Source organism: Neomonachus schauinslandi, chromosome 6 (genome assembly GCF_002201575.2).
Source record: "Neomonachus schauinslandi chromosome 6, ASM220157v2, whole genome shotgun sequence".
NCBI classification, from domain to species: domain Eukaryota; kingdom Metazoa; phylum Chordata; class Mammalia; order Carnivora; family Phocidae; genus Neomonachus; species Neomonachus schauinslandi.
The window spans coordinates 87,360-109,480 of NC_058408.1; the positions used below are offsets into that span (position 1 = coordinate 87,360).

Below are 22,121 nucleotides of genomic sequence, written 5' to 3' on the forward strand. Positions count from 1 at the left end.
ATCGAGTCCCACATCGGGCTCCCTGCTCGGCGAGGAGTCTGCTTCTCCCTCTCCCTCGGCTGCTCCCCCTACTTGTGCTCTCTGTGTCAAATAAATAAATAGAATCTTAAAAAAAGAAAGAAAGAAGAAGAAAGAAAGAAAGAAAGAGAAAGAAGAAAGAAAGAAAGAGAAAGAAAGAAGAAAGAAAGAAAGAAAGAAAGAAAGAAAGAAAGGAAGGAAGGAAGGAAGGAAGGAAGGAAGGAAGGAAGGAAGGAAGGAAGGAAGGAAGAAAGAAAAGAAAGAAAGAAAGAAAGAAAGAAAGAAAGAAAGAAAGAAAGAAAGAAAGAAAGAAAGAAAGAAAGAAAAGACCCTAGTATGTAGTCGTGGAATGTCTGGGAACATTACAGTCTATGGTAATAGGAAAATAGAAAGCGTACCTAATGAACTCATGGATCCAGCTGAGGAGATGTTTAGATGGAATACTGAAAGTGCCTACTTCTTCTGATGCCCATGATAAAACAAGAGAAGAAAGAGATGACCTAAGAAGGAACTGCTCAGGTTTTTTAATATAATATAGAAATATAGATGGCCCAGAACAGTCTTTACGGCCAGCACATGGCTCTCAAAGTAATAAATGGCTTCAGGGCAAAGGTCAAATCCAGGGCCTTGCCAATAGAGAGGGACTCAGGGTAAAAACAAAGTCAAAGGTAGAGACTTGGAAAGATTTAAAGGCAAGTTTCACAGATCTCAGATAAGCAAGTTGGCTTCTAACAATTTTGGAAGTGTGCCTCTCAGACGCTTTCAGACAAGAGGGCCTTTCTCCCAGCTCCCTGATTCTCAGTCTAAGGTAGGGAGGGGCCAGTCTCAGAGAGATTTCTAAGTGTGGCATTAGTCTAATTAAGTGAATTATAAGTTGATACACAGGAAGCCCACAACATTTTTTTTTTTAAGATTTTATTTATTTATGTGACAGAGAGCGAGAGAGGGAACACAAGCAGGGGGAGAGGGAGAAGCAGGCTTCCCGCTGAGCAGGGAGCCTGACGTGGGGCTCTATCCCAGGACTCTGGGATCATGACTTGAGCCAAAGGCAGACGCTTAACAACTGAGCCACCCAGGCGCCCCTAGCCCACAACATTTTTAAAGGAATTACATAATCCTGGGCTGAAAGGGATAGAGACAGTTCAAACAAAAGAAGCTTTGGGTTGTCAACTTCCTTTGGGCAGGGGGCAGCTGAGAAACCTACAAACACAGACATTTCTTATGGAAAATAAAGAGTTAAAGAGAATGAAACCAACAGCCTAGAGCATGGACCCAAGAAGAACCACTTATAGGGAGCAGAACTGGGCCCTAATCAAGAATCTGGTGGCATGTGTCTGACTCAATTTCAGAATTGCTATGGACCAATGACACTTTTGTGCCTTTGATCCACCACCACCCCTTTCTGACTAGGAGTGTTTATTATCTGTCTGTCTCACTTTTGTGCATTGAATGTATTGTTCATAGATCTTCAGGTCAAGGGAATTGTTCTTGAGGAGCTGATTAGGGCCTGACATAGATAACAAGACCCTGGACCTCACGTTGATGCCTTAAGAGTGAGACATGGTGGGTCTTGGGAAGGAGGTGACTACATTCCGCACATGGTTGCTAGAAGTCAGACTATGGTATACAGTCTCCCAAGATGGCCACATCAGTTTTGTGCTACTGCTCCTCACATGAACAGGTAGACCTAATTCTCCTCCCCTTGAATCTGGGCCAGCCTGATGACTTGCTTGATCAATAGAAGGCAGCAGAAGTGATGTTCTTGGATTGCTGAGATAAATCTTAAGAAGCCTCACAGCCCCCATTGGGACCCCTTGGGATGCTCACTTGGGGGATCCTCCCTATCAGAACCTAGCTGCCATGCTCTGAGAAGCCCAAGCTACATAGAGAGGTCATAGGTAGGCATTCCAGATGACAGTTCCAGCCGAGCTCCCAGCTTACAACTGGCACCAATTGCCAGGCATATCGAGTAAGCTACCTTGGAAGTTGAATTGATTTGAACCTTCAGATGACTCCAGCTCCAACATCCGTCTGCAACTGCATGAAAAGTCCCAAATGAGAACTTCATTGACTGATTGCAGTCTCCATACAGAAACTTGACAGATAATAAATCTGTTTTAATTTACCAAGTGTTGGGTGATTTGTAATGCAACAATACGTAACCAGAACAGCATCTCTAAGTCACTGAACCAAACCTGAATTCCATACCTCAGACTTATTTTATAAGACATTTAAATGCCAATTCATTTATGCCATTCTTAGTTGGGTTTCCTGTACCTTACAACTGAATACATTCCTAACTGGTAGAGAATTTGGTAACTAAAAGTGGGATCCACTAAAGAGAGAGAGAGAATCTAACATGTGTAATTACTTGAGGAGAGGAAAGAATAAAATATGAGGACCTCACCTTTGCTGGCTGGAAAGTCAGTGACTTTGTTAGGAGATGGCAAGGAGTTCAGGCATGTTGTCACCTGATGGACCGTAGGGTGCAGAACAGATGGCAACCTCGCTACAAGTTTAGGGAAAATGGTAGAAAAAAATCAGGATGCCGATATGAACTAGTGCCTGATAGCTTCCAACAGGAGAAGAATGAAGTCAAACTGGAGCCCATCTAAAAGCAGATATCAAAAGAAATACAGCTTTGCTAAAACAGGGCCGCTGCCTATAGCCGGCAACCTGATAAGAAGTCTTTACTGAGGGCGCCTGGGTGGCTCAGTCGGTTAAGCGACTGCCTTCGGCTCAGGTCATGATCCTGGAGTCCCGGGATCGAGTCCCGCATCGGGCTCCCTGCTCGGCAGGGGGTCTGCTTCTCCCTCTGACCCTCCTCCCTCTCATGTGCTCTCTCTCATTCTTGCTCTCTCAAATAAATAAATAAATCTTTTAAAAAAAGAAGTCTTTACTGAGCAGGTCTGCTGGGTTGGTTAGACCACCTTACGCCTCTGGAGCAGATCCTAGTACAGCTAATTGTTCACAGCACTGAATGTCAAGGTCTGTCCTTCGTTCGGAGTGTATCCTTCCTTCTTTGTTAGACTTATCTCTTTTTATGAAATGACAGTGATGGTGGATGGTATTTGCCTTTTTTAATATCTTTATTGGGAAAAAAAAAGTTAGCAAACTATCTCAAATTTTTACTGGTACTTGAAATCCCAAAGTCTGGGACTTAAGGCACAGCTCTGGCCTTGGGGAGATTTCCAGAAGAGTCAGAGCCTAGAGGGGGTAGGATCTAAGGAGGCTCTCATTTTCCAGCACCCCAACTGAGCCAGCCAGGGTATGGGGCATCACTGAGCTATTAAAATATGACCAACAGATAAGTTTATTGAGTACAAAGGATAGCTAGAGTCCTCGTGGGTCCAAGAGGCCCACAGCAAAGCAAGAGCTCTGCTTTAGGGCCGGTCTGGGGAGTCCTGGAAGAACTCATTGCACATGATAGTGACAAGGGCCAGAAAAACAGCATACTCCTGGAAGTCCACCTGCTGGTCACTGTTCTCATCCAGATTGCCCATCAGCTTCTTCAGGCCCTCCTCATCCACCTTCTCCTGAAAGTGAGAAAGAATGGTTCAGCAGGCTGCTCTCCACCCACCCCCACACCAATCACACACCTACTGGTCAGAGCCTAGCCCTCGCTCCGCACTGGGCAGTGGGTACGTGGTGGGCAGGGACCTCCTGGGAGCTAGAGAGAGGCTCTGGGAATGAGGACAGGTAGACGTTCACTGGGGAGGGTCTCCAGCTGTCCCTGCTGGGAGTGAGGAGCACCCAGGTACTCCCTGAGCCCAACAAGGTGGGCATCACTACCCCCACTGTGCTGATGAACAAATTAAAAATTTCTGAATTCAGAAAAGGCAAACTTTTTAATACCAGCCAAAATGAAACCAAATTAGAAAAGCTTAACCAAAAAAAATTTTTTAAAGGAATAAAGGACATGCCCCATAAGTTCAAAGCCTGAGAACTGACTTTGAATTCTTCAGGAGTCAATATGAGGCAGGTGAGGAGCAAATTGAAAGTTGACTGCATTTTTCTGCCAACTGTCCCAGGGCGCATGTGTTAGCTGGGCTCTTCTCTCCCTACATACCTTCTTAGTTTGGCATATAACATGGAAACTAAGAGCAAGAGAGCTGTGTGCTCTTGGGCAGTCACTTCCCCTCTCTGGGCTTTGGTTTGCTCAACTCAGTGAGGGGATTGGACAGATGGACGCTGAGGGCCCTGACAGCCATCCGTCCTCTGGAGAGCCGCAGGGGTGGCAGTGACAGGGCACTCACACGTGGGTGGGCCTCGGCCCCCTCTGTGAGGCTGCGCCCTGTGTCTGCATCAGCAAGCAGCCCCCACACATACATCAGGACCCTCCCACCCCAGCCAGCCCCACTCACCCCAACAAAGCTGGGCAGCTCCTTGTGCAGAAGGGCCTTCATCTCCCCCTTACTCAGCTTGAACTTGTCACCCTCTTGGCCAGAGTACTTGTGGAAGGTGGTGACCATCACAGCCAGTGCCTGCTCCAGGGGACTGGACATCTTGGATCTGGGGCCACAGGGGTGGCAGGTGATGGAGACACTTCATCCCAGCCCGCAGGACACTCTGCCCTTGTGCCCCAAAGTGCCTCTCCAAACCCCCCTCTGCATCTCCCGAGACTGTTCCTCCCTGAGGAGTCATCTCCCCCATAGACGAGGGACCCCCAAGGCCAGAGGAAGTATCCTTGGGCAAGTATGTTTCCTCCACTGGACTAAGGACTCTCAGAGGATAGGGATGAATCTTCCCTCCCAGTAGAGACCTCTGAGCCGGGAGGGGGAGAGGGGTACTGTCTCTATCAGACAGGTGAAGGCCACTGAGCAACCCTCCCCACCAGGAAGGATCCTACTGAGATTGGTACTAAAGGAATTACATGTCCTGGGCCCTGGGAACAGCAGGACAGAACTCAGAGGCCATCTTTTCCACGGCTCTGCCTCTGAGAATGCTCTGAGCAGCCCCGGGATGCTTAGGGGGGAGTCCTGGGGTAAGGCCCCAGTACCTGGTGTCAGGGGCAAGTAAAGTTCTGGGCCCATCCGCTAGCTCTGCCTTCTCAAGGGGGAGGAGATGGGAAGCGGCAAAGGGCAGGGCATTATGCAGCTATGCAGGGCAGGGACCCAGGCAGGCCCACGCACTTGAGATCCCTGGCTCTTGTCCCTTAGTCCTGCTAGAATCCAGGACTTTGCAAAAACAAAAACCAAACTCAAGACTCTTGTTAAAGCACCACCCTCCACACCTCATATTCCTAGGCCTAGGCCCCCAAAAAGGGTCTCTAGATTGAGATGCCTAGACTGTGAGACCCAAGAGAAGGCCTCAGAGCAACCCCTAAACTAAGACCTCACAGAGGAGCCTGGAAAAAACTCTCAGTCGGACACTTCACACAAGGTCCCCCAAAGGCAGAAACCCAGAATGAGGAAACTATGGAGACAAAGATTAAGAAAGAAGAATAAGGCAGAGACCCCTGGGGTCCCCCCACCCAGCCCTCACCAAGACAGAGGCACTCACCAGACCAGATGACAGAGGCTCTGGAAGGAAAGCAAAGGGCCAGGCTCCCACACTGGGGTTTATATGCCTGCCCCACTGGCCCGCAGCCTGGCATTTTAAGGAAATCAAACCTGCCCCAACCTGATCCCGCTGAAGCCTGGCCTCCTGCCACCCCCACCCCAGACTCTGCCGCCCCCCTCCCCCCCACCGACTCTGCCAGCCCCACCGCCAGCTGGACGAGAAGGCCCCACCTACGCCGCGGAGGGGAGTGGGAGGTGTCATGGGGAAGCAGGGTAAGGGGCCGCCACCCCTGTTTGCACGACTAGAGTCTCGTGCCAGGCCTTGCTCGTTTGACACATGCTTGCGGGCCGCAGCTCATTTGTGAGTCAGAGGATACAGGCACCCAGGGACTTCCCAGGCCTGTGCGTGCGTGTGTGTGCACGCACACACACGCTTGCAAGCTGACTTTAGGGACTCACGGGGCGGAAGCTTCGTAGCTGGCAACGGAATTCCTCTTGGTAAGGTAATGAGGGAAGCGTGTGCCTAAAAACAGCTTGAAAGGCCCCCGTGGGTAGGAAGGCATCTGGAAGGAGGCAGGGAAGCCCTGAGAGACCCTCGCAGTGGGGGCGAGCAAGTCAGTGGGAACTGTAAGGAAGCCCCCGGAGGTTCGAAACGGAGAAGGGAAGGCTTGGGGGGTGGGCAAGTGAGGAGGGGCTGGACAGCTTCCCAAGCGGAGGCCTGGGCTGGGGCAGGCCACAGCCTTGGCCCTCCTCACCCCATCCCGCCAGGCTCCTCCCCATCCCCGAGGAAGGCCAAACTGCAGCCATTCAGGACCCAGCCCAGGGGCGGGGCTTTCAGAGAAGAGCGGGCTTCATGCTGCCCCCTCCCAGGCGCCGGGGCCTACTGCTCTTTCTACTTTCTACCTCCACCAGTCTGGGCACCGCCCTTCCGGCCGCAAGCTCCCCTCCCCCTTCCAGATGTCCAGCAGCTTCTTTCCCCTCCCCCAGCGCCCCAGTCCTAGGTGACTCACCCACTGTTCCAGGCCCAGATGCCCGGGCAATGACTCAGCGGCACCCGCCTCCTCCCTGGAGGCCAGGGCAGCACTTGGAAACCCCAACCCAGCCTGGGAGGAGAGGATGCTGGCACGGAGACCCTTCATGGGCCCCCCTCTGGGAGCTTTGAGTTAGACACCGCAGAGGAGCTGGGACTGAGAACTGACAGGGTCAGATGGAAGCCAGGCTGCCCTCTCCTGGGGTCACCGTGGGATTCAGGGCAGCCTGAACAGTGCAGATGGCGTCAGGCCTTGGAGCCCCCGGTGTCCCCTCCTGTCTGAGGCACATGGACCCCTCATGCTACTGCTCCTCGCTATCAAACCCCGTTTCATGTAGAGCTTGAAATAAAAGTCCTTCCCCCTGAGGGTAAAGCCCAATGGGTGCAAGGCACTGCTTTTCGAAGCACTTCCTCCATTTTGCCTCAGGACGTGAGAGAAGGCCTCTCAGGCTCAGATATCGCAGCGGTGCCCATGGCTCCTGCACGAAGCCTGGCAGCGAGGTGCTTGGACTCTGGCCCCAGCCTGCTTTCCAAGCCCCTCTACACACACCCTAACTGCCTGGCTCACCGCGTCTTGAGCACATCGTGCATGCACCCGGCGCGCTGGGACCCCCTGCTTGTCCTGACCCCTGCTCCCCACATCTCTTCCTGTTGAAATCCCAGCTATCCTTCAAAGGCTGGGTAAATGCCACCTACTTCATGGAGCCTTCCCCGGGCCCAGCCAGATTCCATCTCTACCTGCTCTGTCCCATACAAGGACTCCTTTTGTCCTTGTGTGCTAGAGCATCTGCCCTGGGCTGAATCATTCGAGTGCTTGTCTTCTCTTGCCCTCACCCCCACACGGTGAGCTCACTGGGCAGGGTCTTACTCGTTTCTGCATGAACAAAGGGTCTCACACACACCCCGTGCCAATGCAGTGGGCACTGGGGATGGTAGTTGGGAGCCAAGGGGCCTTCTGGTCTCCCAAATCACACCACGGACTCTGTTACCAAATCCTAACTTCCCCAGGTCCCCGAAGTGGCACTTAGACCCCGGGCTGGAAAACAGCTGGCAACCCCTGAGGGAACACCCGCTCTAGCCCTGGGGCCCAGGGAGGGAGGGAGCTGAGGGAGTGCCTCACCAGCAGGGATGGACAAAAGGTCAGAGAGCCAAAGGACAGAAGGACTGTGAAGGGAATGAGAGAGCAGAGAGAGAGCCACTGACTACCAGGGGCAGCTCCGGGAGACCTGTCCCTCGCCGGGGACTGAGGCCCCGATGGTGCCCTCAAGTGCCATATCCCTGAGACGGGCGAAAATCACATTAATTTGCCACTCACTCGCAGTGTGAGTTGAGCAACACCCTCCCAGTCAGCAGAGCAGGAGGGCCAGACAGAATGACTCCAGCGTCCAATCCCAGTCCACATTCTCCGCTTGGCCGTGAAGGCAGAGAAGCTGGGGCACAGCGGGGCCATGGGCACGTCCCCAGCAATGACTCTGCCCATGCCCAGCCTGAGAAGCTGGGTCATGGCTCTCTGTCCCCCCGGGGCTGCTGGGGCCAGAGGCGTGCAGCCGAGGTGGCTGTTTCCCCGCCTGGTTCCTGCCCCCTGGTGGTTGAGACCTGTGGTTGCCAGCCAGGCCAGCTCCTCCCTACCGCCCTTCCCGGTCCCCCGCCGGGCCCCGCCCGGCCCCTGACTCACGAAGGCGGAGGCAGTGCTGACTCACCTCCAAGGGGCCTTCCCACACCCACACCTTCACACCTGCCTGACGCAGAAGGTGTTTCCTGGACAGTGCCTGCTGAGCAGCACAAGCGGACCTTGGAGACGGAAGCCCATGTCTAGAAGCTGTTAGGAGCCTTAAGGACAGGGGCAGGAGGGAACGAGGTGGCCTGAGTGAGGGACTGAACACTGCCAAGCTCTGCCCACACACCGCTTTCCCCAGGACAATTCGGCAGAAAGAGAAATGGCCCCAGTGTTGGGGCCCCAGGTTGAAGCCCTGGCATTCCCTCTGGCTCACCATGCGACCCTGGCTAGTTGCACTGCACCCTTGACCTACTTTTCACTACAGGAATCCCTTTTATTAGTCCTCTACCCCCCAAAATATGCTTTGAAATATTTTCTTTTGGGGCGATGTGGGATCAAGCCCCACATCGGGCTCACTGCTCGGCGGGAAGCCTGCTTCTCCCTCTCCCACTCCCCCTGCTTGTGTTCCCTCTCTCGCTGTGTCTCTGTCAAATAAATAAACAAAAAATCTAAAAAATATATTTTTTTCTTTTTTTTTTGCGATTTTATTTGAGACAGAGAGAGAGAGAACACAAACTGCGGGGGATGGGCAAAGGGAGAGGGAGGAGCAGACTCCCTGCTGAGCAGGGAGCCTGAGACTTGGAGACTTGGGGCTCAGGCTCGTTCCAGAACTCCAGGATCATGACCTGAGCAGAAGGCAGACGCTTAACCGACTGAGCTACGCAGGTGCCCTGCTTTGAAATATTTTCTCATAACAAACTGCATTAAATAATTTATCTAACTACCCCCTGATTGCATGATCAGCACAAGAAAACCTGCTGATATCACCGTGCAATGAGCAAATGCATTCCCAGTGCTGGGAGGCTACGTGGCTGACATTACGGCGTACCTACTGTGTGTTAAGTGATCTCTGTATGTTATTCCATTTAATTTACACAACTATCCCCGGAAGTTGGTACAATCTCACCCACTCTACAGAGCAAGCCACATATAAGGTAGGAAAACCCAGTTAGCCTGAGACTTTCCCACGGCCCCCACAAGGGCACAAGCAGTTGAGCTAGTCTACAGGGCTCAGAGAGAGTGCATGGCCAAGGAGTCTCTGCTGCTAAGCAGCAACCACCTCAAGCTGAAAGAACTCAGGAAATACAAAAGCCCAGAGCCCTTTGAAATCCCACCAACCAAATGAATCAAATAAAGGCTGCAGGAAAGAAGCAGCCATGCCGAAAGGTCTGTTTGTGAGCACAGGATTCACAGAACTAAGACTAACATTGCGTTGGGGATCGCAGTTACAAAACAGAATGTAAATACCATAAACATCCACATTTTAAAATTAACTAGTGTAACTATCAGAGATTGGTAGATTGGGGCAGGGGAAATGGAAGTGTAAAAGTACTATTTTCCTCATCCTTCCAGCAGAGTCCAAAGATGTTGTCTAAAATGAAAATGTGGCAAGTTGTTTTTTAATCTCTAGAATCTTTTACAAATTAATATTTCTCATGATGAAAAATATTTATCTGAAGTTCAGTAATTCCTTCTCCGTTTGACATTTTTCCCTTTTGTCATCAGCAAGTAAAACGTAAATAATACTTTTTATTATAAATAACATGTATTATGGTCCATTTTTGTGGCTCTTTTCCTGTAAGTCCCTCTCTCAGTCTTTCTAGCTGTATGTACTGCAAGAGATCTAAATGGCGCTCATCCAATGCTAGTGCTTATTTCTGGGTGGTGGGATAGTGATTACTCTGTTGCATCAGTATTTGCTGCATTGCTTAATTTTTTGTTGTTGCTGTTGGGGCTAATGGATATGGGTCATGGACACTCTAAAAAAGAAGCAAAAAACAGGGCGCCTGGGTGGCTCAGTCGTTAAGCGTCTGCCTTCGGCTCAGGTCATGATCCCAGGGTCCTGGGATCGAGTCCCACATCGGGCTCCCTGCTCGGCAGGAAGCCTGCTTCTCCCTCTCCCACTCCCCCTGCTTGTGTTCCTGCTCTCGCTCTCTGTCAAATAAATAAATAAAATCTTTAAAAAAAAAGAAGCAAAAAACAAACAACTAGCAGTTGTCTCTAAGAAGAGGTTGAAGCAGGACAAGTGGGAAGCAGGAGACTGGCCCCTGTGGGGTGGGGGTGGCAGGGTTCTGAAATGAATGGGAGGAGCATTAGAGAGGCAAAGAAACAGAGAGACTTGAGACTGATTTTTGAGGTAGAACTTGCTGATGAACTGGATATGGGGAGTGAGGGGAAGGAAGACTCCAGAACTGACCCGAGGGCCTGAGTAGATGGTGGCACCATTACTATGTGGGGGGTAGCGTGGATTTGGAGGGAAAACCAGGAGGTTTTTTTGGGGGGGGGTTGGTCGTTTTTCAGAAACTGCAAGTCATACTGTACCCTTTCTGTGTGCTGGGCCCTGAGGACATCCCCAGAAAACAGAACAGACAGGGCGACCTTCCCTCCTGGAGCTTGGCTGGTGGTGAGGAAAAGCCAGACACCATGAGAGAAGAACAAGGTATTTCAAAAGTTACAAGTGCAATGCAACGGGGGAAAGCCAAAAGGAGGAAGGGCTCAATTTAAAGGTAAGTGGCCACCGAAGGCTCCACGGGAACAGCCACGTTAAAGCAAAGGCCTCAAGTGGAAGAGATGGGGTCGCGGGGGGGAAGGGGGGGGGGTGGGGGGCAGGTTCCAGGGCTAACGTGGGCCTCAGAGCCACTGAAGGACTTTGGCTTTCACTCTGAGGCAAATGGGGAGCCACTGGGAGATTTTGAGCATAAGACGGACATGATCTGATTCACATTTTTTTAAAAGAATCGCTCTGGCTGCTGCATGAGTATATAAGATGAAGACATAATGCTGTCATCCCCTGATCTGTGCAGGGTGTGTTTCCAGACCCCCAGGGGATGGCTGAAACTGCCCGTAGTAGCCAACCCTATACGTACTGTTTTTTCCTAGACATGCATAATTTATGATAAAGTCTAACTTACAAACTAGACTCGGTAAGAAATGAACATGATGCCATGAAGGAGGTGGATGACGCAGACGTGCAACCCACCATGAGGCTCCTACTGACCTTCTGAACACACACATTTTGAACCTGAATTGACCACAGGTAAGGGGGACTGCTGTATATGTCCTTCTAAAGGGGCAGGGGGAGACGCTGGGAAATAACTAGAAAACTATTACGGGAGGCATCTGGGTGGCTCAGTGGGTTAAGTGTCTGCCTTCCGCTCTGGTCGTGATCCCGGGGTCCTGGGATCGAGCCCCGCATCGGGCTCCCTGCTCAGCGGGGAGCCTGCTTCTCCCTCTGCCTGCAGCTCCCCCTGCTTGTGCTCTCTCTCTCTCTCTGTCAAATAAACAAATAAAATCTTTAAAAAGAAAAGAAAGACCAAGTGAGAGAGGACAGGATTCCGATGGATGTGGCTGCAGTGGAGGAGGAGAGATGACAATGATTCTGGACGCATTTTGAAGATAGAACTGGCAAGATTTGAAGACAGACTAGATGTGCAATGTGAGATATGAAAGGGGGCAAGAACACTGCATGCTTCTGTCCTGAGAAGCCAGGAGAATGGGGGGGCAGGGGAGAGGCAGAGGGAGTGCGGGGAGAGGCCATCAGGAGGGTGTGCTTGGACACGGGAAGCTGAGCTGCCGGTTGGACAGGCCTCTTCTCGTCTCTTCTCGTTCCAGCTCTACCCCTTGGCTAGCTCATGGTACCCAGCCCCTTACAGAACTCACTGTTCCTCCTCTCTGTTTAAGGCTTTCTTTATACACCACATGATCTCCTGTTTGTTTGCTGATGGTGTCTCCAGCCAGGCAGACGACGAGCTCCATGAAGGCAGAGGCAGAAGAGCGCCTGGCAGGCAGTGAGCCCTCGGCAAGTCCGTGCTGACCTCGTGAATGAGTCTGCACCACCGCCACCCCCGTTCAGGAGACAGTTGTACTTAGGGGCAGCGGCCCCATTATCAGACCACCTGGGTGCCACAGCTTACCAGTTTTAGATCTCCAGCAAGTTCCGTAGCTTCTCTGTGCCTTGGCTTTCTCATCTGCAAAACGGAGATAACAGAAGGACTTACTTCACTGGGTTGTAGGGATTGGGAGTTAATATATGCAAAATGCTCAGAAGAGGGTTGCCTGGATGGCACAGTAGGTTGGGCGTCCAACTCCTGGTTTCCACTCAGGGTCATGAGATCCAGCCCTGCATGGGGCCCTGCACTCAGCACAGAGTCTGCTTGGGATTGCCTCTCTCTCTCTCTCTCTCAAATAAATAAATAAATCTTTAAAAAATAAATACTCAGACCAGTGCCTGGTATGGAATAAGTACTTGGTAAAATTTAGCTGTGGGCGCCTGGGTGGCTCAGTCGTTGGGCGGCTGCCTTCGGCTCGGGTCATGATCTCAGGGTCCTGGGATCGAGCCCCACATCGGGCTCCTTGCTCAGCGGGAAGCCTGCTTCTCCCTCTCCCGCTCCCCCTGCTTGTGTTCCCTCTCTCGCTGTGTCTCTCTCTGTCAAATAAATAAATTAAATTAAATTAAATTTAGCTGTTATTTGCTATTACTTGTTAAAAATTACCTCCTCACTGGTCTCCTTGCATCCACTCTGCCCTTCTTCTCTCAATCTTTTCCATAATGCAGACTGTGATTATTCAAAATGCAACTCTGATCACATTACATGCACAAGTGCACACACACGCATACTTACATTGCTGAAAAAAACCATTCAGGAGCTCCTGGGTGGCTCAGTAGGTTAAGTGTCTGCCTCTTGATTTCAGCTGGGGTCATGATCTCAGGGTCATAAGATCAAGCCCCAGGTCGATCTCTGTGCACCGCATGGAGTCTGCTTGGGATTCTCTCTCTCCCTCTCCTTCTGCCCCTCCCCACCTCTAAAATAAAAAACAAAACAAAACAAAAGCCCAACATTCAGGGGCTACCAATCCTTAACATGTTCCTTAAGTCCTACCCACCTCCCCAGCCTTGCCTTTTATCTCTGTCCATTTTGCTCTTGAGCTTCAGCCACACCCAGTTTCCCTCAGAAACAGGCTCACCATGCTCCCTCCTGCCTCAGGGCCTTTGCACATGATGGTCCCTCTGTCTGGGAAGCCCTTCTTCCCTCAGGTCTGCCCTTTGCATGTCCTGCTCATCTTGCACATCTCAGCTCCAGCATGGCTTCCACAAAGGTGCTCCCCAATCCCAGACTAAGTTACATTTCTTTGTTAAAAATTACCACAAATGGGGGCGCCTGGGTGGCTCAGTTGGTTAAGCGACTGCCTTCGGCTCAGGTCATGATCCTGGAGTCCCTGGATCGAGTCCCGCATCAGGCTCCCTGCTCGGCAGGGAGTCTGCTTCTCCCTCTGACCCTCCTGACCCTCCCCCCTCTCATGTGCTCTCTGTCTCAAATAAATAAATAAAATCTTTAAAAAAAAAAAAAAAATTACCACAAATGTGGGGTGCCTGGGTGGCTCAGACAGTTAAGCGCCTGCCTTCAGCTCAGGTCCTAATCTTGAGGTCCTGGCATGGAGCCCTGCATCTGGCTTCCTGCTCAGCGAGGAGCTTGCTTCTCCCTCTCCCTCTGCCTGCCACTCCCCCTGCTTGTGTTCTCTCTGTCAAATAAATAAGTAAAATCTTTAAAGGAAAAAAATTACCACAAATGTGATCCTTCAGAAGTTACCCCCATTCGTAATTATCCATTTGTTTATGTGATCATGTGGTTATTTGCTGTCGTCCCCTCTAAACTGAAAGGCCTATAAAATCAGGAAGCATATCTGTTCCTACTGTTTTTGTTGCAGCAAATCTACCTTGTCTGGCACATACAAGTACTATATTCTGAATGAGTGAGTGAATGAATGAATGAATGGGTCTTCAGCAGAAGCAACCAGGGCCAACATACAGGGTCCATAAGGGGGCACTCTTGGCCCTTCGTAGTTCCTGGTGCCAAGCCACTGACTTTGGGCAGTCCACACAGAGGTAGTGAAAGACCTCTGGGCCGCAGGTGCACTGGTAACCGGCAGTGTGTCCTTGGCTAAGTCCTGTCACCTACATGAGCCTCCATGTCTTCATCTGTAAAATGTGGATCATGATTCCTATATCACAGGGTTGTCAGGAGGACCAAAGGAGCTTGGATTAGATAGTGGTTTGTTTGTTTTTTTTTAAAGATTTTTATTTATTTATTCGTGAGAGACAGAGAGAGAGAGAGGCAGAGGGAGAAGCAGGCTCCCAAGGAGCAGGGAGCCCGATGCGGGACTCGATCCCAGGACCCTGGGATCATGACCTGAGCCGAAGGCAGACGCTTAACCGTCTGAGCCACCCAGGCGCCCAGATAGTGGTTTTTTAAACTTTTAACATTAAACAGGTGAAAAGTTGTTTAGTTTTTCAAAAGGAACTTTGCCAGGAACTTAAATGGAAAGAAAAACCAAATATACAAGAAGTATAAAGGCTGACACAGGCAGTTTTGGGCCCCTTACCCCAACTCGACACTTAAGCCAGGTTCTTACCCTGGACAATGACAAGTCTGGCTATAGATGGTTTTCACGGGCATGATTTGTTGGGACCACCTCAGTATCAAGTGGTTTAGACACAAGGCCAGGCCACTGTGAGGCCTAACAGAGAGACCCATCTCAGCGCAACTCCGGGGCCCCCAAAGAAACCTGCTTCTGCCTGCCCTCCCACCCCCAGGGCTGCTCAGGTCCTGCTCTGGCTGTGTAGTGCAGTCCCTGGACCTCTGGGTGAGGGAGGAAGCACCCCAGCGGGTCAGTCCACACCCCCACCCAACCCCGACCGGCCTCAGCCTGACACTGCCTGGAGAGGCCTCGGCTGAGCTGTCTGCCCCTGCAGTGGCTGTTTTCGCCCTCTGGGGCTTCTCTGGCCGTCCAAGCCCCGACTGACCTCCACTAAAGCTCAGCATCCACTTCAGAGCTCTGGACTTCGTTTTAGACCCCTAGAAACAGACCTCCAACAGGGGTCACATACATAACTTTTCCCACCAGCTATCCTAAAGTCTTGGGGGGCGAAGTCTCCAAACACAAATCAGGGGCAGTGAAGGGAGCATAGCCCCTTCTTTCAAAGAAACAAGAGCCAATCCCAAGGAACAGGGATGGGATTGGCCTCCAGACCCTAGGCTTTCTCTGGTTTCTGACATGGAGATAACATTTCCCTCCGTCCCCAGTCTCCCCCTCCCTTTGGAAGAAGGATGGAAATGCTGAGTGTGTGGGATGGAACAGGCACAGCATAGAAAGTGGGAAATGACTGAGGAGCTGGTTGTTGGAAGAGAGGAGGCAGGCAGGGCTGTTCTATAATTGCCTAGGGCCGGGGTGCCTGGGTGGCTCAGTCGGTTAGGCATCTGCCTTCGGCTCAGGTCATGATCACAGGGTCCTGGGATCGAGCCCCGCATCGGGCTCCCTGCTCGGCAGGGAGTCTGCCGCTCCCGCTCCCTCTGCTACTCTCTCTCTCTGTCAAGTAAATAAATAAAATATTTTTTAAAAATTGCCTAGGGTTATTCATGGCAAAACCTGGGGCTTCAACTCACACCTGATCATCATCAGACCTCCCGACTAAGTCTGCCCCTCTCCTGCCTCCATTACAGCTCAGCCCACCTCTCCTCCAGAGCTGCCTCAAGTAGCATGCACTCCACACCCCACCTCAGGTGACACCGTGGCTCACGGAAGTAGCGGTCTGTCTCCGTAGGCTTCACTTCTGTGCTCCCTGAGGGAGTTTTGAAAAAAACTAGGTACTACAGCATGTATTTTAAGTTGACAACTAAAATTGTTTTGTCATCAGTTTAGATCATTACAGAAGGTATTTCTGATGTTGTGACTTTTTTTTTTTTTAAGTAGGCTCCGTGCTCAGTGTGGAGGCCAACGGCAGGTCTTGAACTCACGACCCTGAGATCAAGACCTGAGCTGAGATCAACTGACTGAGCCACCCAGGTGCCCCTAAATGTTGTAACATTTTTTTTAATTCTCTTTTAAAATTTTGATTTATTTACTTATCAGAGAGAGAGAGAGCCGAGCACAAGCAGGGGGAGCGGCAGGCAGGGGAGAAGCAGGATCCCCACTGAGCAAGGAGCCCAATATGGGACTCGATCCCAGAACCCTGGGATCATGACTTGAGCCGAAGGCAGATGCTTAACGGACTGAGCCACCCAGGTGTACCAATGTTGTAACATTTTTAATAAAACCATTAAGACTGTTTTATTTATTTTTTTAAGATTTATTTATTTGAAAGAGAGAAAGGGAGAGAGAGAGAGATCAGCAAGCTGGGGGGAGGGACAGAGGGAGAGTGAAATGCTGAATGTGGAGCCCGACATAGGGGCCGATCCCATGACCCCAAGATATTGACCTGAGCCAGATGCTCAACCGACTGAGCCACATAGGCGCCCCCATTAAGACTGTTTTAAATGTGTGTTCAATGAAATCTAAACATCACGGTGGTCTGATACCATCCATTGTCTCTCTCTATACACATAATGGAACAACTGGACAGAAGATCAGTAAGGACACAGACACTTGGACAGCACTGTACACCAATGGACCCATCAGACACACACAGACTACTCCACACAGCAGTAGCAGAATACACATTCTTCTCAATCTCACATAGAACATTCTTCAGGACAAATCACATGTTAGGCCACAAAACAAGTCTTAACAAAATTAAGAAGATTGGAATCATACCAAATGTCCTTTCTAATCACAGTGGAATGAAACTAGAAATCAATAGCAATAGGAAATCTAGAAAATTCAAAAATACATAGAAATTGAACCACCAATGGACCAAAGAAGAAATCACAAGGGAAATTAGAAAATATCTCAAGACCAAAAAAATGAAAACACAGGGATGCCTGGCTGGCTCAGTCAGTAGAACATGTGACTCTTGATCTCGGAGTGGTAAGTTCAAACCTCACGTTGGGTGTAGGGATTACCTAAAAATTTTTTAAAAATAAAGGGGTGCCAGGGTGACTCAGTCAGTTGGGCATCTGCCTTCAGCTTAGGTCATGATCTCAGGATCCTGGGATCGAGTCCCACATCAGGCTCCCTGCTCATGGGGAACCTACATCTCCCTTTCCTCCCCACTCATGCTCTCTCACTCTCTCAAATAAATAAATAAATAAAATCTTTAAAAAAAATAAAAATATAAAAATAAAGGGGCACCTGGGTGGCTCAGTCGGTTAAATGGCTGACTCTTGATCTTGGCTCAGGTCTTGATCACAGGGTCATGAGTTCAAGTCCCACACTGAGCTCCACACTGGGCATGGAGCCTACTTTAATAATAATAATAATAAAATAAAAATGAAAACCAAAACATGGGATGCAGCAAAAGCAGTGCCTAAGGGGAAGTTTATAGCAGGAAGCATCTACATTAAAAAAGAAGAAAGAAGGGGCGCCTGGGTGGCTCAGTCGTTAAGCGTCTGCCTTCAGCTCGGGTCATGATCCCGGGGTCCTGGGATCGAGCCCCGCATCAGGCTCCCTGCTTAGCGGGAAGCCTCCTTCTCCCTCTCCCACTCCCCCTGCTTGTGTTCCCTCTCGCTGTGTCTCTCTCTGTCAAATAAATAAATAAAATCTTAAAAAAAAAAAAAAAGAAGAAGAAAGAAGATTTGTAAGGCAGTGAAAATACTCTGCAACATATTACAATGATAGATACGTGTCCTTACACATTTGTCCAAACCCATAGAAGGTACAACACCAACAGTGAACCGTAATGTAAACTGCGGACTTTGTGTGGTTGTGAGGTATCAGTGGAGGTTCATCAGTTGTAACAAAGGTACAGCTCTCGGGGCGCCTGGGTGGCTCGGATGGTTGGGCGTCTGCCTTCAGCTCAGGTCATGATCCCAGGGTCCTGGGATCAAGCCCCACATTGGACTCCTGGCTAGGCGGGGAGCCTGCTTCTCCCTCTGCCTCTGCCTCTCCCCCTGCTCATGCTCTCTCTCTATCTCTATGTCTCAAATGAATAAATAAAATATTTAATTAAAAAAAAAAAAGGTACGGCTCTGGTCCAGGATGTCACTAATGGGGAAAGCTGTGCATGTGTGGGTTCAATTTTGCTGAAGATAAAAATGCTCTAAAAAAAATCAAGTCTTAATAAAAAGAAAGAATTTCGAAGAAAAATAAACGAGGGGTGCCTGGGCGGCTCAGTCAGTTGGGCATCTGCCTTCAGCTCGGGTCATGATCCCAGGGTCCTGGAATTGAGCCCCGCGTCGGGCTCCCTGCTCAGCAAGGAGCCTGCTTCTCCCTCTCCCACTCCCCCTGATTGTGCTCTTTCTCTCTCTATCAAATAAATAAATAAAATCTTAAAAAAAAAGCAATAAACATAACACACCACATTAACAGAATAAAAGAAAAAAAACACATGCTCATCACAATTGATGTAGAAAAAACATTTGACAAAATTCAACACCTTGGGGCGCCTGGGTGGCTCAGTCGTTAAGCGTCTGCTTTCAGCTCAGGCCATGATCCCAGGGTCCTGGGATCGAGCCCCACTTCGGGCTCCTTGCTCACGGGGAGCCTGCTTCTCCCTCTCCCACTCCCCCTGCTTGTGTTCCCTCTCTCACTGTGTCTCTCTCTGCCAAATAAATAAATACATGAAAACCCACAACTAACATCATACTCAACAGTGAAAAACTGAGAGCTTTTCCTCTGAGACTGGGAACAGAGCAAGGACACCCCCTCTCACCACTTCTGTTCAACAAAGTTCTGGAAGTCCTAGCCACAGCAATTAGGCAATGAAAAGAAATAAAAGACATCCAAACGGGAAAGGAAGAAGTAGATACCTGTTTCCAGGCAACATGATCTTATACGTACAAAACCCTAAAGAAACTAATACATTCAGCAAAGTTGCTGGCACAGAATCAACACTCCAAAATCAGTTGTGTTTCTATACACTAGCACTGAACAGTCCAAAAAGGAAATTAAGAAAATAATCTCATTTACAACAGCATCAAAAAGAGTAATATAACTAGGAATTAGCCAAGCAGGCCGAAGACTCCTCTGCTGAAAACTACAGAACACACTGCTGAAAGCAAGAAGAGATGAATAGAAAAAAGCCCTATGTTCATGGATTGGAAGACTTCATATTGTTGAAATGTTGGTCTTACCCAAAGTGATCTACTGATTAAATGCATCCCTATCAAAATCCTAAAGGTGTGTTTTTTTTTTTTTTGGCAGAACTAGAAAAAAACTATCCTAAAATTCATATTGAATCTCAAAGGACCCCAGGTAGCCAAAAAAAATCTTGAGATAGAGGAACAAAGCTAGAGGCCTCACACATTCTGATTTTAAAACATATCACAAAACTACAGTAGTCAAAACACTATGGAAGTGGCATAAAGACAGACATACAGACTAATGGAATGGAATGAAGAGCCCAAAAATAAAGCCTTACTTACGTGGTCAAATGATTTCCAACAAGGTTGCCAAGACTACACAATGGGGAAAGACAGTCTCCTCAACAAATGGTATTGGGAAAACTGGACATCCACACGCAGAAGAAGTGGGACCCAGACCTTACACTGCAAACAAAAATCAATTCAAAATGGATTAAAATCCTAAACATAAGACCTAAAACCATAAAACTCCTAGAAGAGGACATAGGGGGAAATCTTCATGACATTGTAATGCGCAATGATTTCTTGGATACGACACCAAAAGCAGCTAGCTAACAAAAGCAAAAATAGACAAATGGGACTACATCAAACTTCAAAACTTCTGCAGAAGAGAGGAAACAACGGGGTGAAAAGGTAGCCTACAAGAGGTGAGAAATACTTGCAAACTGTACATTGAACAAAAGGTTAATATTAAGAATACATAAAGGGGCACCCGGCTGGTTCAGTTGGTGGAGCATGCAACTCTTGATCTCGGGGTGGTGAGTTCAAGCCCCACACTGGGTGTAGACATTACTTAAAAAAAAAGTTTTAAAATTTAAACAATAAAATTTAAAAAAATAAAATCTTAAAAAAAAATAATACAAAAAGAACTACAATTCAATATTAACAACAACAACAAGACACAAATCACCCGGGGCGCCTGAGTGGCTCAGTCGGTTGGGCGGCTGCCTTCGGCTCAGGTCATGATCCCAGCGTCCTGGGATCGAGCCCCGCATCGGGCTCCCTGCTCAGCAGAGAGCCTGCTTCGCCCTTTCCCTCTGCCTGCCGCTCTGCCTACTTGTGCTCTCTGTCAAATAAATAAATTTTTTTTTAAATCTTTAAAAAAAAAAGAAAACAAGACACAAATCACCCAATTTAAAATGAGCAAATAGGGGTGCCTGAATGGCTCAGTTGATTAAGCATCTAAGTCTTGACCTCGGCTCGGGTCATGACCTCAAGGTTGTGAGTTCAAGCCCCATGTTGGGCTCCACGCCCAGCATGGAGCCTACTCAAAAAAAAAAAGAGAGAGAGAGAGAGAGAGTAAATCGACATTGAATAGACATTTATACAAAGCAGATATGCAGTCCACAGCACATGAAAAGATGCTCAACATCAGGGAAATGCAAATCAAAACCACTAGATATCACCTCACACCTGTTAGGATGGCCACTATCAAAAAAACAGAACATAAAGTGTTGGCAACAATGCGGAGAAATCAAAACCCTCGTGCACTGTCGGTGGGAATGCAAACTGGTGCAGCCACTGCGGAGGTTCCTCAAAAATTTGAAAAACAGGGCGCCTGGGTGGCTCAGTTGGTTGAGCGACTGCCTTTGGCTCAGGTCATGATCCTGGAGTCCCGGGATCGAGTCCCGCATCGGGCTCCCTGCTCAGCGGGGAGTCTGCCTCTCTCTCTGACCCTCCCCCCCTCATGCTATCTCATTCTCTCTCTCAAATAAATAAATAAAATCTTTAAAAAAAAAATTTGAAAAACAGAACTTACAGCAATCCCACTTCTGGGTGTATCTCAGAAGCATTGAAAATAGAATCTTGGGACGCCTGGGTGGCTCAGTCGGTTAAGCGTCTGCCTTCAGCTCAGGTCATGATCCCCGGGTCCTGGGATCGAGTCCCGCATCGGGCTCCTTGCTGAGCGAGGAGCCTGCTTCTCCCCCTGCCTGCCTCTGTCTCTCTCTCTCTGATAAATAAATAAAATCTTTAAAAAAAAAAAAAGAAAGGGGCGCCTGGGTGGCTCAGTTGGTTAAGCGACTGCCTTCGGCTCAGGTCATGATCCTGGAGTGCCGGGATCGAGTCCCGCATCGGGCTCCCTGCTCAGCGGGGAACCTGCTTCTCCCTCTGACCCTCCCCCCTCTCATGTGCTCTCTCTCTCTCGTTCTCTCTGTCTCAAATAAAAAAAAAAAAAAAAAAAAAACTGCATTTAAAAAAAAAAAAAGAAAGAAAGAAAATAGAATCTTGAAGAGATGTTAGTGCTCCCAAGAAGTAGAAGCAAATTACATGTCCGCCAACAGGTGAATGATAAGGAAAATGTGGTATACATAGAATGGAATATTACCCAGCCTTTAAAAAGAAGGAAATGGTGGTGTATGCAACAACAGGGATAAACCGTGAGGACATTATACTACGTGATTTAAGCGAACCCTAAAGACAAATATGGCAGGATTCCACTTATCTGAGATATCTAAAGTCATCAAACTCATAGAAACACACAGTAGAATAGTGGTTTCCAGGGGCTGAGGGGTCTGCTGTTTGATGTACAGGGTCTGTCATGAAAGATGAAAAAGTTCTCGAGATCTGCTGTACGACAAAGTACATGTAGTTAACAACCAGAATGTACCCTTAAAAGATGTTGACGGAGGCGCGCCTGGTGGCTCAGTCAGTGAAGCATCAGTCTTGGGCTCAGGTCATGATGATATCAGGGTCCTGGGATAGAACCCTGCATCGGGCTCCTTGCTCAATGCGGAGTCTGCTTCTCCCTCTGCCTGTAACCCTGCTCATTCTCTCTCTCA

At 49.1% G+C, this 22,121-nt stretch overlaps 1 protein-coding gene and 1 long non-coding RNA gene across 3 annotated transcripts; both read right to left on the bottom strand.

Annotated features, from left to right (window-relative positions):
* Positions 1 to 1,055: 1,055 nt before the first annotated feature.
* Positions 1,056 to 5,648, bottom strand: S100A2 (S100 calcium binding protein A2). 2 transcript variants are annotated; one of them, XM_021682035.2, is made up of 5 exons: positions 5,521 to 5,648; positions 4,383 to 4,530; positions 3,475 to 3,554; positions 2,426 to 2,527; positions 1,056 to 2,055 (listed from the first exon to the last, which is right to left on the bottom strand). In XM_021682035.2, the coding sequence occupies exons 2-4, from the start codon at positions 4,521 to 4,523 to the stop codon at positions 2,455 to 2,457; spliced, it is 294 nt and encodes a 97-aa protein (XP_021537710.1). In that variant the 5' UTR covers positions 4,524 to 4,530; positions 5,521 to 5,648; the 3' UTR covers positions 1,056 to 2,055; positions 2,426 to 2,454. The 2 variants fall into 2 exon arrangements, with proteins under 2 accessions (XP_021537710.1, XP_021537709.1); XM_021682034.2 differs by lacking the exons at positions 1,056 to 2,055; positions 2,426 to 2,527 and having other exon boundaries at positions 3,314 to 3,554; positions 5,521 to 5,640.
* Positions 5,649 to 17,462: 11,814 nt separating this feature from the next.
* LOC110573509 lies at positions 17,463 to 20,266 on the bottom strand. Its single transcript, XR_002479910.1, has 3 exons — positions 20,252 to 20,266; positions 19,624 to 19,746; positions 17,463 to 17,502 (listed from the first exon to the last, which is right to left on the bottom strand). It is a non-coding gene; the product is annotated as an uncharacterized LOC110573509 (long non-coding RNA).
* Positions 20,267 to 22,121: the final 1,855 nt, after the last annotated feature.

Excerpts from the sequence above, each read along its gene's own strand:
- S100A2 (XM_021682035.2), bottom strand. The coding sequence starts at position 4,523 with ATGTCCAGTCCCCTGGAGCAGGCACTGGCTGTGATGGTCACCACCTTC. Across the intron at positions 3,555-4,382 it reads AGCTGCCCAGCTTTGTTGGG|GAGAAGGTGGATGAGGAGGG; the intron begins GTGAGTGGGGCT and ends TCTCACTTTCAG. Across the intron at positions 2,528-3,474 it reads CAGCAGGTGGACTTCCAGGA|CGAGGTTGCCATCTGTTCTG; the intron begins GTATGCTGTTTT and ends CTAAACTTGTAG.